We start from the raw sequence: 16,784 nt of genomic DNA on the forward strand, positions 1-16,784 counted from the left end.
CAATTTTATATTAAAAAATATTTATTCTCACATTAATTTATCATTAAACACATTTAATATAATTATAAAATTCAACTCAAATACTCAAAATCGCTTCAATCTCAATAGCACAAACACATTTAATAGTTGAAAGCTTCATCAACTTATAAAGTTCATCTCAATCTCACAAAAACAAATAAATACACAACGTAATCAAAATAAGCACAAATCAATCCAAGTCCACAACTTAGTAAAAAAAAACATGCTTCATTTATATCACAATAATTTTTGTGAATCTTGTTAAAGTCTCATTATTTTTCTTCTTCTTCTTTCTCAATACCAAAACCGTACATGGATATGACTATTCCTCTTCCCTCCATATATAGATATGGATACCTTGATTATGAGAGTACTTTGTGTTTCTTGTCTACCTCTGTCATAGAGTGGTATGCGATTACCAATCTACATTAGCCATCAAATTGATGAGGACTTCTAATCTACCTCCTACATTGATTCACTTCGAGTGTTTTTGTTACGGTAGTATGTGTAGTAATTGTCTAATGTAAAGATGAGGTTTGGAGTTTGATTATTTACGTAATCTTTGGATTGTTCGAATTTGTTGATTATACATGTTTACATATGAATTTTGTTTTAAAAATCAATATTTTTTATGGTGTTTGACTATTTCATTATCTTTTGATTTGTTGATTACACATGTTTGCATATGAATTTTGGTTTTTAAAATCAATATTTGTTATGGTGTCTGATTGTTTTCGTTATCTTTGGATTGTTTGAATTTGTTGAATATACATGTTTGCAAATGAATTTTATTTTATTTAATCAATATTTGTTATGGTGTTTGATTATTTTCGTTATCTTTGAATTGTTTGAATTTATTGATTATTATACATGTTTGCACATGAACTTTGTTTATGAAATCCATATTGTTAGTTGGAACTGGAATGACAACTATTAAATCAATTCATTATTTAGTTACAATACAAGGAGCCTTGATGGAGTATAAGGATGACAACTGGCCAGATATGATCCGGGTATGCCAATACCATCCCCGCCCCCAGTCCTGTTTAATAGGTTTCGGGGAATCCCTTCCCCGTACTCGTCGGGGGAACATCCCCCACATCTTGATTCTCCCAATTTTGTATTAAAAAGTATTTATTCTCACATTAATTTATCATTGACACATTTAATATAATTATAAAATTCAACTCAAATACTCAAAATCACCTCAATCTCAATCTCACAAACACATTTAATAGTTGAAAGCTTCATCATTTTATAAAGTCCATCACAATCTCACAAAAACAAATAAGTACACAACTTAATCAAAATAAACACAAATAAATCCAAGTCCACAACTTAGTAAAAAAAAAAAATGTTTCATTTATATCACAATAATTTTTGTGAATCTTGTTAAAGTCTCATTATTTTTTTTCTTCTTCTTTCTCAACACCAAAACTGTACATGGATATGACTCTTCTTCTTCCCTCCATATATGAATATAGATACCTTGATTGTGAGAGTAATTTGTATTCCTTTGTCCACCTCTATCATAGAGTGGTATATGATTACTAATCTACATTAGTCATCCAATTGATGAGTACTTCTAATCTACCTCCTACATTGATTCACTTCGAGTGTTTTTGTTGCGGTAGTATGTGTAGTAGTTGTCTAATGTAAATGTGTTGTTTGGTGTTTGGTTATTTACATTATCTTTGGATTGTTTGAATTTGTTGATTATACATGTTTACATATGAATTTTGTTTTTTTAAAATCAAGATTTGTTATGGGGTTTGACTATTTCATTATTTTTGGATTTGTTGATTACACATATGTTTGCATATGAATTTTGTTTTTTAAAATCAATATTTATTATGGTGTTTGATTATTTTTGTTATCTTTGAATTGTTTGAATTTGTTTATTATACATGTTTGCATATGAATTTTTTTTTTTAAAATCAATGTTTGTTATCGTGTTTGATTATGTTTGTTATATTTGGATTGTTTGAATTTATTAATAAACCCGTTTCTCCCCTGAAATCTTGATCCGATCGGGCTGGGGACTCAACAGGGACTCACCCCCGCAGGGATTTCTGCGATCCCTGGATACGAATAAAAAAAACCCATTAAGCTTTCAATGATCTTAGTTCTGATTTCTCAACAAAAATAAAATATTTATACTGGAAAACAAAAGCTTGCAGAAGTTGCTTACTCTTTCTTTTGTTTCTTTTTCTTTTGTTCGTTTAGCACTGCGTTCGTGTATATTTATCCTTAATAGTCAACATAAGACAAAACATCTTTACTAAATGCATCAATCATCTCGTTTAATTGCTGCTTGATAAATAGATTCATAGAGACATGAAAGGATTATATATATGATTACAATTAAATTGCAATATGCATTAAGTTTACTTTCTCCGAATATGAAACTATAGGAAATATAACAGAAAACTTTAATTTTGTAGTGAACTAGTCACTCGATGAATTATATATGAAATTCTGCACTGCATGAATTGCAAGTCAAAGGAGTAACCATCAGCAGAAACTAGTTATATCATCCTCTTATGCATCCAAAGCTTGATTCTCCTCTGAGCCACCTTCATTGGCACCTTCATTGGCACGTGCATTGATGTTCTCGTGGTGTAGCCTACAAACCTTAACCATTTTCACACACAAAATTACCACTCGAATAACATGGAAGGCAAAGATCACCAGAATCATAACAAACCAAATTTTCGGCCATGAGGGGATGGAAAACAAAGATTCATCCTAAATCCCTTCGGGTATCACCAACCAAGTCAATAGCATAAACATGATTGACATCAATATGAGACAAGCACACATAAGCATTAATGAGATGAACATGAGTATACAATGTTTTGTAGGAAATTTGTTACAAATCATAAGATTAATTGTCTGACAAGTGCAAAACACATCATGTTAAACATGCCGAAGTAGAAGTTGGTATAGCTTGACCAGCGCGAATTGCCAAGCAATGTGGTTCCAACAAGACATGGTCTTTCTATGGAGCATTCTCCATAATCAGCATTTGTTGTAGTTTGTTGCCGAAGACCTCCTGGTGGGTTAAGAAAATTTTGAAAACAGAAGATGGTTAGCACGAAAGAGAGAAGTAGCAACTTGCCCTAACTTTATTCACCCAACCCTTGTGTTCGAAGAATTCTGTCAATTTGCTCGCAAATATGCTTGAAAAACTTGTATTTCCTTCTATGTTGCCAACAACAGCAGATGGTGTTGGGGGTTGGTGATGACTTTTAATGTTTCCTCTGACCTCCATCGACTTGACAGAGCCAATCTTGGTTGCCTCGGACAAGTTCTCTGCATCTACAGTAATATGCAAAGATTCTTCACTCATATCCAAAGCTTCTTCAACAATCTCCATTCTTCAACAATCTTCATACTTTAACAATCTGAAAAAATGAAAACTAATCTCTAAACTTGGTCACTTCTTATTCTCTCAAATGAATTCAATAAGAACAAATAGACTCGTAATTATGAATTCTCTCAAATGCCTCAGACAGATGCTTTAAAAGAAGAACTAATGCATTCTTAGAAACTGTGGTGGTGCTGCGTTAATGCACGCATTCTGTAAAAAGATATAATGGGAAGCTAGCTCCTATAATGCCTGCTAGCTCCTATATTGCATGTTTTTACCAGAGCTCGCAATTGAATCCACTCTAACTTAACATGCTACTAACTATACCATAAAACTTTTTCTATGTCCTAACATAATTTCTTATGTTATCCGCACTTACTTCAATATTGAATTGTGCGGACAATATAGCTGCATTGATGTTATAAGCAACTGCTTTCTAACCACCATCTCCCTTGTGACCTATTTGACGTTCTTTTGTAAGTCTATATGCTAAAGAACGCTCCATTTGTATGTTCCAAGAAAAATAACCTTTGTGAGTTACTTCATTTTCAGTACATTGCTTCTCTTTTATTTTCATGTGCTTTAGTTTGGTTGCTTTCTGCCATCTGTGTATTTGAAATGATTACAACAACTACATTAATTAAACAAAATCAACAAGAATTAGCTTTCCTCATCCAATCTTAAGAAATTAATATGAGTTAATTGTCACCTCACTTTACTACATACATGACAATGACATAACTTGTTCACACAAGTTGCCAAAGAATGTGGTTTTTAAATTGTGATGTAGTGGTTTGGAACATAGTATAAAATATCGATAATATCGATGAAATATCGAGGATATTATCATTTTTTCAAGTTACGAATATTTCGAAATGTATCCATACACATATCGTATAATATCGATAATATCGGAAAATATCGATGTTGATAATTTCGCTTACACTTCAGCAATATTTTGTCAAAATATCGCTATAATATCGATGTAATGGAAAAAATAAAATAAAATAAACACAAAGCACACACACAAAGGGAATTCAAACCCTTGCCATTTCTCTCCTCCAACGCATTAATCACCATGTTGCTTATGTTTTTATGATAATATGCTAAAATATGTATATTTATATTGTTTTGTTTTGAACAATTACATGCAAAACTATTTTTGGGGATTTATCATTTGATGACTACTCTACACATAGAGATGATGAAGATAGTGAAAATTTTGAACCTCATAAGAACTCTGAGTGGTACAAAGTCACTCACGTATCTTACCATACAATATATAAAGTGTAAAATATTGTAGTTTATCATAATATATAAATGATTATGGTGTGTTTAATCTTCTTCATTAATTACTACATATTTTCTACGCTCACAGTGTTTGTCAACTCGCTATATAATCAACTTAAATCTATTAACCCATCATGCAATGCATTTCCTTCCAATTTATTGTGATGAACTAATAGATAATTGACTAAATAAACATCCTTCAAATTTTCAATAAAAATTTCCAAGTTTTTCTTACAATTTCTGTGATTTTTATTCAATTTTTATCGATATCGATTAATGGTGGGCACGGTCCGGTTTGGACCGGTTTTGGCCTCAAATTAAACTGAATTTGGTACTATTTATCTAGTTTGGTTCGGTTTGGTTTTGACCCCGGATTATTAAAATTATTATTTTTTCAATTATTTTTTAATACAAATTTCAACTGAAATTTTATTTTTTTGACTTGAAAATTAATAAATTATTTAATTTCATATAAAAATAAATATTAAAGCTAGAAAAGAGAGATGTTTTGAAATTGAACTTGGATAAATATTAGTTATCAGATTAAAAATATAGCATTGAATATAAATAAATATTGAAATTATATATTTTTTAATTTGACTGGTTTGGTTCGGCCCGGTCTGATTTTTGAAGAGATAGAACCGGATCTAAAACTGGTCCAAACCGGTTGGTTCGATTTTTGACCAGTTGTTGGCTTTTTGGTCAACTCGATTTTTTCCCCTTTTTTCGGCGCTGTTTGGCTCGAATTTCCGGTTTGTCGGTTTGAATGCACACCCTTATCGATAATATTCCGATATTTTCATCGAAATTTTCGTGTTTTTGGACTACTAATATTTCCGATACCATCGATATTTTAGACCTTAGTTTGGAGCAATGGTTCCCTTAAAAAAGATTCAGAGTTCAAGTCTTAACATTCATATAATGTGTGTGAGTTTAGTACATTATCGCCGCTCTCAATAGATTACTAAAAAAAAAATCAGTAGAAATATTAGAAAAAAAAAGACAAAAAATTAAATAAAAGAAGAAAAGAATTAAAAGTGGATGACTGTATGGTTCGCTGTGAAGATCAAAGATCAAATCCACACCACACGTGTGGCATATTTACTCCGTGTACGTGGCGTACTTGGCAAAAGTAGGAGACATATCCGGTATTTAAAATGAAGATATACCCTTGAAAAGTGAAAATGCCAGGGAAAAGCCTCCCCACTACTTTCCCACTCAAATACAGTTTCTTGCGCTTTCCATTTCCTCAGTTATTTAGGGTTTCAATTTTCCCTCCCAATTACACTCCCAGGCTCAATCTCTCTCTCTCTCTCTGTCTTCATTTTCCCGAATCAATCAACTTTCTCTCTCTTTCTCGGCAACCAAACAGTCGCATACCCTGTTTCGACAATGGCTGTGACGCTAACAGAGGGGGCGATAATGAAGATTTGCACAGGGGAGTACCATGACGAGACCTGGAAGCCCATCTTGCAAGTGCTCGACGTGAGGATGGTCAATACAGCGCGCAGTGGGGCCCAGCCGGGCCCCGATAACGAGAGATACAGGGTTTTGATCTCGGATGGTTCCCACCATCAGCAGGGGATGCTGGGCACCCAGAAGAACACACTGGTTCAGCAGGGTCTGCTTCAGAAGGGCTCCATCGTTTGCTTGAAGCAATTCACCTGTACCCAAGTCCAAAACCGCCTGTATGTGATATTATACTATTCCATCCTCGTCAAACTTCACTCCTTTGTTGTTTCTTTTCTGAAATTTTATTGATGGGTATTTTTGTTTCGTTTAGTTTTTTTTTTTCGTTGGGGGGGTTGGGTCAAGGGAATTGAGGGAGAAGGGGTTCTCAAATTTATGGTTTAGTTGATTAAGAATTCAGGAATCTAGTGATTTTGGTTTCAGTTAGTTCATTATTTGCAGTCATGGTTGGTTAAGCATTGATGATGGAAGCAAGAAGGAAAATCTGTAACATTTCTAGAAGAAATTAATTTAAGTGCACCCGGTGATTGAAAAGTACATAATTTTATATATATATTTATATATATTATTGTTATTGTGTGTTCTTTCAGCTTGTATTATTTGTTTTCTTTCTTTTTTTTTGTTATGTTAATTAAAAGTTGTTCTGCTTTAATGCCATGCCAAGTCTACCTTTTCTCTTCCTCAAAAAATATTCGAATTCTGTTTACTGCTTGCAGGATCATCATTATAATTGAATTGGATTTGGTGCTTGATAAATGTGATCTCATTGGAGAGCCTGTAGCAGGACCTAAATATCTGAATGCACAGTCCTCAGGGCCATTACCTGGAAATGCCCAATCTATTGGTGGCAATGCACATTCTGGTGGCGCAGTTCATCAAACTGTGACTAAAGCTACTCCTGAACAACCTAGAGTAAATCAATCATTTGGTAGTGCTTATTCTGGTGGTTCTGACCCAGGAAGACATGTGACAATGAGTACTACTCCCAATCAACCTAAACCAGAGCCTGGTTTTGGTTTTCCTGGATCAGCACCATTAAGTGGGTCATATAGCAATCAGAACACAGGTTTTCGCAGCCCTAGACCTGAGGTTCCACAGCCAACTGTAAATGCTTATGCTCGGCCGCCTCAGCCAACTTATCAACAGCCATCTCCAACGTATCCTAATAGAGGACCAGTTGTCAAAAATGAAGCCCCTCCTAGAATAATGCCAATTGCTGCTCTGAATCCATACCAAGGGCGGTGGACAATCAAGGCTAGAGTGACAGCTAAAGGAGAACTTAGGCACTACAGCAATCCTCGTGGTGATGGGAAAGTTTTTTCTTTTGATGTTCTTGATTCTCATGGTGGAGAAATTCGAGCAACCTGTTTTAACGCTGTGGCTGATCAATTCTACAACCAGATTGAAGTTGGCAAGATTTATTTGATCTCCAAGGGTAGTTTAAAAGCAGCCCAAAAGGCTTTCAACAACCTCAACAATGACCATGAAATTACTTTAGATCACACATCGATAATACAGCCATGTTTTGAGGATGATGACTCAATTCCAAAGCAGAATTTCCATTTCTGTCGTATAAGTGATGTTGAAGGCTTGAACAACAACTCTATTGTCGATGTAATAGGTGTGGTATCCTCCATCAATCCCCCTGCTTCTATACTGAGGAAAAATGGTGTTGAGACTCAGAAGAGATCCCTCCAGTTGAAGGATATGTCTGGTCGTAGTGTTGAGGTAACTCTATGGGGAAATTTGTGCAATGCAGAGGGACAAAGACTGCAAAGTATGTGTGATTCTGGTGCATTCCCAGTGCTGGCTGTAAAAGGTGCTAAAGTTAATGATTTCAATGGGAAGGCGGTAGGGACCATTCCTAGTAGTCAGCTTTTTATAGAGCCGAATATCGAAGAGGCTCGTGAGATGAGGAGTTGGTTTGACAAGGAAGGAAGAAATACCTCATGTATCCCTATTTCCAGGGAAACAGTAGGTGTGGGTAGAACAGATATCCGAAAGACTATATCTCAAATTAAAGATGAGCGGCTGGGGACTTCCGAGAAGCCAGACTGGATCACAGTTAGTGGAACTGTTTCATTTATAAAGGTTGATAGTTTCTGCTATTCGGCATGCCCGCTCATGAATGGTGATCGACAATGCAGCAAAAAAGTTACAAATAATGGAGATGGCAAATGGAGGTGCGATAGATGTGATCAGTCCATGGAAGAATGTGACTACAGATATTTACTCCAGTTACAGATACAGGATCATACTGGCACAACATGGGTAACGGCATTTCAGGAGGGTGGTGAAGAAATCATGGGTATACCTGCAAAAGATTTGTATTTTTTGAAATATGAAGAGCAAGATGATGAGAAGTTTGTAGAAATCACTCGGAAGGTTCTCTTTACTAAATTCAATTTCAAATTGAAAATAAAGGAGGAGATTTATGGTGATGAACAACGTGTAAAATCAACAGTTTTGAAAGCAGAGAAGATGAACTTTTCATCGGAGGCTAGATTTCATTTGGAATTGATGAATAAACTTAAGATGGAGACTATTGGTTCTTCTGCCTCCGAGGGGGATAATGTAATGCCCAGTGCTGGGATGAATGCTACTGGATTTGGGAACAATGCAAGTAGACAACCTACACTAGATGTGAATGTTGGTTACAACAACAATGCTGGTAGAGAATTTGGAGGACCAGAAAGTTCAGGGGGTACCTATCGAAACCAGTTTAGTAGTGCTAGGTTTCCTTCAACTGGCTCTGTCGGTTCATATCTGAGCTGTAACAGTTGTGGGGATGCTGGCCATAGCTCCATGAACTGCCCAAGTGTAATGAATGGCCCAGGGCAGTCATCAGGAGCGAGCTATAACAACAGAGTATCTTCTAGGCCAGGTGTTGGCAATACTTCTGGTGACTGCTACAAATGCCACCAACCTGGACACTGGGCAAGAGACTGTCCTGGCTTGAACACTACTCCAGCTTATGGAGGCAGTGGAGGCAACCCTGTGAGATACGGAGGTGTTGCAAACCAAAGGGTCGGCGGCTTTTGAGGTTGCTGGGACAAAACCTTGTACAATATGATGAAAATGTTTGGTCAGCATCATTTCCTGGGTGTTGGATCTAGTTTTGGGGTTTGAGTTAGTGAACTTTCCTCATGTAGCAGAAGGTTCTTGTAATATGTTTTCTTCATGATTTCAAGGATTTTGGATTTTAGTTTAGTTTCTTCAAAGTATTGTTTGTACTGATTGGAGAAGCTCAATGAAATCATATGCTATATACCGTCAAAGAATATGTACCCGTTTCAATAATTTTGGTCATGGGTCTGAACCGGTATGTTTCTCTGTATGGTACTGTAAGTTCCTTATCTTACTGCAGCTGCTTCAGAGCAACTTGTTTCCTGTCTACAAATGTTTATGTAGAATCATATCAGTCGAGACCGAAGTAGCAAATTCAAAATTTTCTTCTATATTTTCCTTCAAAGTCAGACGAGTGAATTTATTTATTGTTTACATTTAGTGCTTCCAGAAAAAGCTCCCAAATTCTTTGAAGTTTACTTAGATACAGATTATTATCCTCCTAAACCTAAATTGTATGTATGGTTGTTTTGGCTTAAGTTGCTTGTGTGATATTGCTGACAAGGTGGAAAAATGCTGTTGGGTCGCATGAATTCTAAATGCATGAATGTGATGATGCAATAGAAAATCTGCGGTCCTGTAGTGAATACTTGGGATGATATTATACCTTGGCATGGAAGTTAATGGCGGCTCTTTTTTATTTTGAGTTTTTGACCATCATTGCAATTACTGATTTTCTACTTGCTTTTGAAGAAGGTTATCTCTTGACAGAAGGAATACAAATTTATGAACAAGTGAGATTTTTATTTAGCAAAAGTCAAATGCTTTTGTCACTGAATTACCGTTCACATAATACAAGCAGCACAACACATACAATGTTGAAGACATATTACTAAGAGAATTACTTCTTCATTTTATTATCTCCTTACACCTTGTGCACTGATGTCAAAAGCACACATTTGATGATGAAGTTGGCCCAGTACTCTTTCGTGGGTGAAATATCATTCCTTCTGCAGCACAGTGACCACCTGTTGTGCCATCAACCTGGCTTGGGTTATAGCCAGCAACGGTGCTTTCAATTGTTGTCTGTGCTGCTACTCTCTCTTTCTCAGCTACTGCTTTCAGCCGGACTCGCTCAGCTCGAGAACCGATAACCTGTCCTAGGATAGAAGCTGAAATTGTCAATGCCATAGCAGTTTTAGGCATCACGACTGATTTCCTGAGCATGGCTATGAAGGGAACAGCAGCATGCACTGCTACAAACCACGAGAGCGAAAATTTCAGAGTGTGCTCCCTCCATACACCTAATGGAATATTAACTGCCATGCCTAGGGCTGCAATGACAAGCATTTTTGCAGGTAGTGGCTGAGGCCGTAGGTTCTTAACAAGGGCGGTCCGTGCGAGGGCTGCCCTTGCAGCAACTACGGCAGGCGGACATCTGAGTTTCATGCTAAGGGGTGGCTGAAGTGCTGTCGCAATAAGTGGTAGAACATGGCTCACAGCTCTATAAGACTTGGCAATTGGGCAGTTACCTGTTTTTAACCACTCATTTCCCAGCGCCTCATGCTTTGATGAATCTCCATTCTGGGACATTGGAAATAGAAAAGCCAAGTCAGGTTTTCTGTAACAATCTGATAATATTTTCCAAAACCACGAGCAAGGAGCATGATTCAGACAAGCAGCATGTTCACAACTTAGCGAGTCGTACAAGCACACATTATCCAAATTATATAATGGGTTTATACCCTAAGTCAAATCTCTTTCCTCTCTGCAGGACGTCCCTCCTTTATGAAATGGCAAATTTGCAATAATGTGTTGATAACGTGTTGGAACATGTCAATAATTCATTGATACATATATTGAGACGTTATTGTCATCCTTTCTTTAATAAAAGCCGTACATCCTGCAGAGAGGAAAGCTCCTAAACTGAATATTCTAAATCCCATAGTAATCTTTAAAATTCCACAACTTGTTTCATGCTAGCAGACATGAGGCCTATTTGCCAAGACGGCCTTCCGTAAATGCCTTTCGTAAATGAGTTTTACTTTTTTCTCCCCTTCCAACATCATTTCTGTTCCCATTAAATTGATAAAGTTGGTAATGGTTAAAAAAACTACCTGTGTAGGGGTTTCCTTCTTGCTAGATGAATCGGAGTTATTCTTTTTCCATTTGTCAGAGAAAGAACCAAAACTGAAAGGCCCTCCTGGTCCAAATGCTGACAGACTTATGGTGGCAGCCTTGGCTGCTAAAGGATTGAACTGAGGTTCAGGCTTGGGTTCCAGAATGTCCAAATGAGAATAAGATCTCCCTGATAGTGGGACAACACCATCCTTCCCGTGAAACAGCTTAAAAGCCATATCAAAATTTGGAGCATCCTCAAATATTGGACCTTTTGCTCCATGCACCTGAGAAAACAATCAATTCAAAGTTTAAACACCCTTTTACTTCATATTACCTTAATTAAGAGAAAAAACCAACTACAATGGAGTCAAACAGGACATTAGGTGACAAAGAGAGACAACTCACAGGAATGGGGAGACTTATAGGAGTGAAGGAAAAACAAGTGGGTTTGTTTATGTTCCTCAAAAACGGACATCTTTGCATGTCCTCAGCAGAGGGGCACTCAGAGGCATCTCCATTCATTCCTTTAAACAGAAAATCCATTGAATCCTCTGGTCAATGCAACAAACCCTGCAACGAGAACAAGGAAGAATCAAATTACATAAAATAATTTATTTTAGGATTCCGTAACATGCACAGAAAATTTGTCTAAGAAAATAAAATATTTCAAGGCCAACGACAAAACAAACATGAAAAAAATTCCCCACCACATCAAAACAAGAAGAATTATAAAATGGTTATCCAATTCAAATAGAAATACAGTGACTTACTGTAACATTCCATAGATGCAGTAAAATTTCAATTTTAATGAGGTTGAGCTATTAAAAGAAGATGATTCTAGAGGGGTCATCTATCAAAATTAAGTTTATAAACATATACATATATAGGGTTCAAGCCTTTTATAATCATAAATTGATCAGAATCGAAAGGGAGAGAGGCCTCTTTCACATGAGTAATGAATAAGGAGGGAAACGGATTCAAGCTTTTTCTGATCATAAATTGAACATAAAAAAATTTGGGCTGTCTCGTACAATATGTACTCCATCATGAGCAGAAGTAACAGAGGTCAACAAGGTGCCTCTGAAGATACAATATAAACATTATCATCCAACTAAGATACAGAACAACTAAAAGATACAATCATCTTGACAAAAGAAAAGCCACCTATAACCAAGAATAAAGGAAAATGACTTATCTCGAAATTCAGTGGACACTGTGCCCACAGAAATGCTCAAAATTGGAGTCTATCCTACATGAAATCCACCTCCTACCCGCATCTTCCCTCGAAAATCCTTCTATTCCACTTCAGCGATACAACTGAGAAAGCACGCCATAAACTTTGTTGCTGAGACAATAACAAACTTAGGCTCATCAAAGCTGAGCTAAAAAATTCTTTGTCAGGCAAATGCATCTGAAGGAACCTAATTCCACCATCATTGCTTTTGCCCCCAAATTCCCCAATCCAATGATAAGTGATATTTGTCCTATAGCATGCTGCATGTCTCTCTTTGAGATTATTGCTAATAGGAGCAGAAAGCTCCTGCCTCAGCTAATTAGTCACTCTCACATTAACTTTCTATTAAATTAATAAGTCACTCTCAGACTACCTCTGCAGTTGGAAGAATAGTATGAGACAATTTCTTCATTGTGCAGGAACTAATTACGAATTACACAAGGACTGGGGGATCCCTGGGTGTGCACTGCTCTCAAAGTGGATCTTATGAAGGCCTATGACTGCTGAGCTAGGACTTCTTACTGGACACTCGGGCTGCTTTTAACTTCCCCAGCACCATGATTAATTGGATTACTTTGTTAGTAGTAGAAGTCATAGGCAAGGGGACACCATGTTCCATTACCTATGTCATTGCCATGGGCATCCTTACAAAATAAACCATCACAAAATACAGGCTTCTCCTCTCTTCAGATATCACTGGAATTTGTCAGCGTTTCACTAGGGATAAACTTATGGAAGAGGTGTTTCAGTAACTAAAAACAAACCTCAAGCAGTCTTTTGTTATATTCTTTAACTACATTCAAGTTCAAAATGCGCTAAACCTCATGGTTGTTTGTGGAGTTTAATCATAAATATGACTATGCGACGTTGAAAATGGCAAGACTATTACATTAAACAATTGCCATTAACAATTCATTGTCGTAAGAGTGTTGAGCCATTACTTCTTGTGCAAAGAAAAAGATCCACAACATCAGCAGTCAAAGGAAGTTTCTCTGGACTAGAAAGACAGGAAGCAAGTATGTTCCTATAAAGCAAACACACAGAAAAACCTAGATTGAATTTGAAGCTAAAAGGTGTAATCAAACAGAGTGATACCAAACTCATATGCTTTAACCGATATTGATGGCATATATGCTAAACTCAAATAATAATCAAAAGATTAAGGGAGTAAAAATGCAACAAAAAAGCAAAAAAACTAGAATTAACAGAATATCCTGTGGGGATTGAAAAGCCATTCATCACTAAAACAATACCCCAGAAGAACAAAATGAAACTGTTCCACTAGCTCTGAGGTATTGAAAATTTGTACATCAGCTTACAAGACTCCAATTATAATAGAAAAGAAGAAAACTCCAATTCAACTACAAAACTTAAGCATAAATTTTAAAAGAGAAAATCTATAACAAGAAACGTAAAATCTATATCATTCAAATATGAACAGTTAAAATTCGAAGCAAAAATCTGAGGAAAATAATTCGAGCTAAACCCAGCAGTTACTATTATTAGGCATGCAAAAGATTACCATCAATGAAATCATAAACCTTAAAAATCAGTGGGAGGTAAAGAATAAGAAGGAAATTGCATTGAAAAGGGAGAATGAAGGGGGTGCTCTGGAAGGAGAGAAATTACCTGACACAATGAGGCCGGAAAATCCAGAGTTGGAAGAACGGGAGTTAGAGCTGGAAATTGGGAAAGACGTGTGGAGGACACGGACACGTACGCACGGTTCGGCGATTTTTGTTGGGATATGTTTCAACAACCACAAACGAGTTAATTTTTCGCTCAGCACTCACTTTTTTGGGCTTTTTTTTGCCCAGGTGATACATTCCATTAAGATGAAAGGGATTACACAATTAGAAAATGCAAAAATAAAAATCAGCCCAACACTAACAGGTACAAGGCCTCAACCCAATAGAAATAAAAAGAAGCCACATAAAGGAAAAACTCTAAAACAAACATTTAGCCTAATACAAGTACAAAGGAAGAACCCTAAATCTAAGAAATTACAACCGTCACTTCCTCCTTGTCGCGCCACCGTCGCAAATCCACAACCTCCAAAGATGAGTAACCAATAACCAGACAGACCATTGCTTGAACGGAGAATGATGGTGGACAAACCATCCAAGCAAAAAGCGCTACCATAATCCTATAAACAAGTGCAAAGAGCACATTTGAAGCATCCTCATCCATAGAGTCAAGGAATAGTGGCTAGTAGTTGAGATCTCGGGTAGGGACACAACCAAAGGGAATGTGTGGAGGACACCATAACAGAGAAGAGGCAAGGGATGTAGAGGTGAGAAGTGTAGATTGAAGAACAACATCTATGGGTGGGAAAGAAAGAGGAGAGTGGAAGTGCATATATGGGTTTTCCAAATGTCAGCATAATTTAAGGAAATTTAAGGTGAGGGTGAAGAGAAAAAAGTAGACAAAGTCAATCATAGGGAAATGGGAATATGAGAACTTGGGGAAGATGTAATGGATAGATGGGGGTGTTTGGAGACACAAGGAGTCAGAGATGAGGAAGATCAGAGGGATGGGAAGGAGTGAGAGAGGAGATCCAGAGAGATGAGGAGTAAAAACAAACAAATAAAAAAGTAACATAAACTCTCACAGAGCAGAGGAAGAACTCTCACAAAGCAGATATATATATATATATATATATATATATATATATAGAGAGAGAGAGAGAGAGAGAGAGAGAGAGAGAAATAGGAGGAGGAACTAAGGCCTCCTCCCCCAGTGCGGCGCTGAAAGTGCACTCACTTTGTTGGGTAAGTAATGAAATATACATCATATCCTTCACTCAAATTATAAAGTGAAATAGTAACATCATCGGATGATGTTACCTAGGTTTAGGCATTTAGAATAATAAATCGAGAAAATTGGATCGACTAGTCTAATTTGGTGCGGTTTATTTTCTTTAAGTTGGTTCGAAAACCAAATTGACCCAAACTAAATAGGTTTGATCTACGGTTTGAAGGTTCAAAACCAACGGTTTAAACAAACAAAATTGGCCTATTATATTTAACTTTTTAACTAACACGCACATTTTTTTAAGATAGCATATGGCCTTCTCCAACCCATTTGGGGTAAAACCCAAATTTTCTCCTTCTAAAAAGTAACTATTTTGATTTAGACCGGACTCAAACCATTTTTCCCCCCAACCCTCCAAACTCAAATTTTAAGTCCACAAATTTATTAAATTGTTTAAGAATAGTTTAAGTCTAATTTTTTATTTTTTTGTTTTTGTATGGATAACTTTTCTTCATTTAATCTTTTTAAATAAGTTCATAATTTAATTTTTTTGAACAATTTGACCTAAATAAAATAATATTCCACAAATAAAATTTTATTCCAAAAGAAAACACACAATACTTCAAATTCACAATACATGAAACCCAATAGGAATAAACTAATAACCACCATCGTGGGGGTTTGGATAATAGTCCCCTAAGTTGTCTTCAGGATTAACGGCAAACTATTGACCATGTGCATGTTCTTGCATAATTTCATCTTGTTTATCCCCCCAATACTTCTTCTTTCTTGGAGTAAATTTGGACATGTCTATGGACATTATTTTTCATTCTTAGGCTCCCTTATCTTGTTGCTTCTGATACGCATAAGCATCAGCTTGATCTTGGACAAACTTGTCCAATATATTGAGCTTTCGTCTCCTATCCTCCTCGAAAGCAATGTCTTACTCAACCAATGCTTCCAAGCACTTATCCCTTGTTTATTGAGAACGGTCAGCTGATCCCTTTTTTTTTTTGGGCAGCCTTTTGTTTTATCTCGCCCCTCATGCCTTGAACTAGGCAAGGATGGTCGTGATCTAGGCATGGTGATATCGTCTGCATCGTTATCTAAATTCACCATACTTGCACTAGTTCCAAAAGAACATTGTGTGGGAGGCTCATTTATATCGTTCCACTTTGGGCAATCTTTTAAGATTTTGCAAGCATGGTACAACTTGGAAGGCCTATTCGGAGGCTTATTATCATTAAGAAAGATCGTTTTCGCATGCACGTCCTACACATGAAAAAAAAATTGAAGTTTGGAGTTGAATAAAATTACAAATATAAATTTAAAGCTTTAATAAGAATGGGTACTTCTCACATCATGTAGATTTGAGCCACTTTTGTGGGTTCGTATTGGCCTTAGTCAATCATGACTTCCAAAGAGAACATTATTGGTTGATAGTCTTGAATTGAGAAA

The 16,784-nt window shown here is 36.4% G+C and overlaps 2 protein-coding genes across 3 annotated transcripts; one reads left to right on the top strand and one right to left on the bottom strand.

Annotated features, from left to right (window-relative positions):
• The first annotated feature begins 5,864 nt into the window (after positions 1 to 5,864).
• Positions 5,865 to 9,623, top strand: LOC103336936 (Replication factor-A protein 1-like protein). The gene is made up of 2 exons (XM_089041089.1): positions 5,865 to 6,369; positions 6,868 to 9,623. Exons 1-2 carry the CDS (start codon positions 6,074 to 6,076, stop codon positions 9,191 to 9,193), a joined length of 2,622 nt encoding a protein of 873 aa, XP_088897215.1. The 5' UTR covers positions 5,865 to 6,073; the 3' UTR covers positions 9,194 to 9,623.
• A 377-nt stretch (positions 9,624 to 10,000) lies between these two features.
• Positions 10,001 to 14,357, bottom strand: LOC103336778 (zinc finger B-box protein). Of its 2 annotated transcripts, none has more exons than XM_008239874.3 (4): positions 14,202 to 14,357; positions 11,744 to 11,908; positions 11,335 to 11,622; positions 10,001 to 10,801 (listed from the first exon to the last, which is right to left on the bottom strand). In XM_008239874.3, exons 2-4 carry the CDS (start codon positions 11,879 to 11,881, stop codon positions 10,163 to 10,165), a joined length of 1,065 nt encoding a protein of 354 aa, XP_008238096.2. In that variant the 5' UTR covers positions 11,882 to 11,908; positions 14,202 to 14,357; the 3' UTR covers positions 10,001 to 10,162. The 2 variants fall into 2 exon arrangements, with proteins under 2 accessions (XP_008238096.2, XP_016651403.2); XM_016795917.2 differs by lacking the exon at positions 14,202 to 14,357 and adding an exon at positions 14,095 to 14,185.
• Between the last annotated feature and the right edge of the window lie 2,427 nt (positions 14,358 to 16,784).

The sequence above is a fragment of the Prunus mume genome, linkage group LG7 (genome assembly GCF_029339155.1).
Source record: "Prunus mume cultivar Tortuosa linkage group LG7, ASM2933915v1, whole genome shotgun sequence".
Classification (NCBI taxonomy): Eukaryota; Viridiplantae; Streptophyta; class Magnoliopsida; order Rosales; family Rosaceae; genus Prunus; species Prunus mume.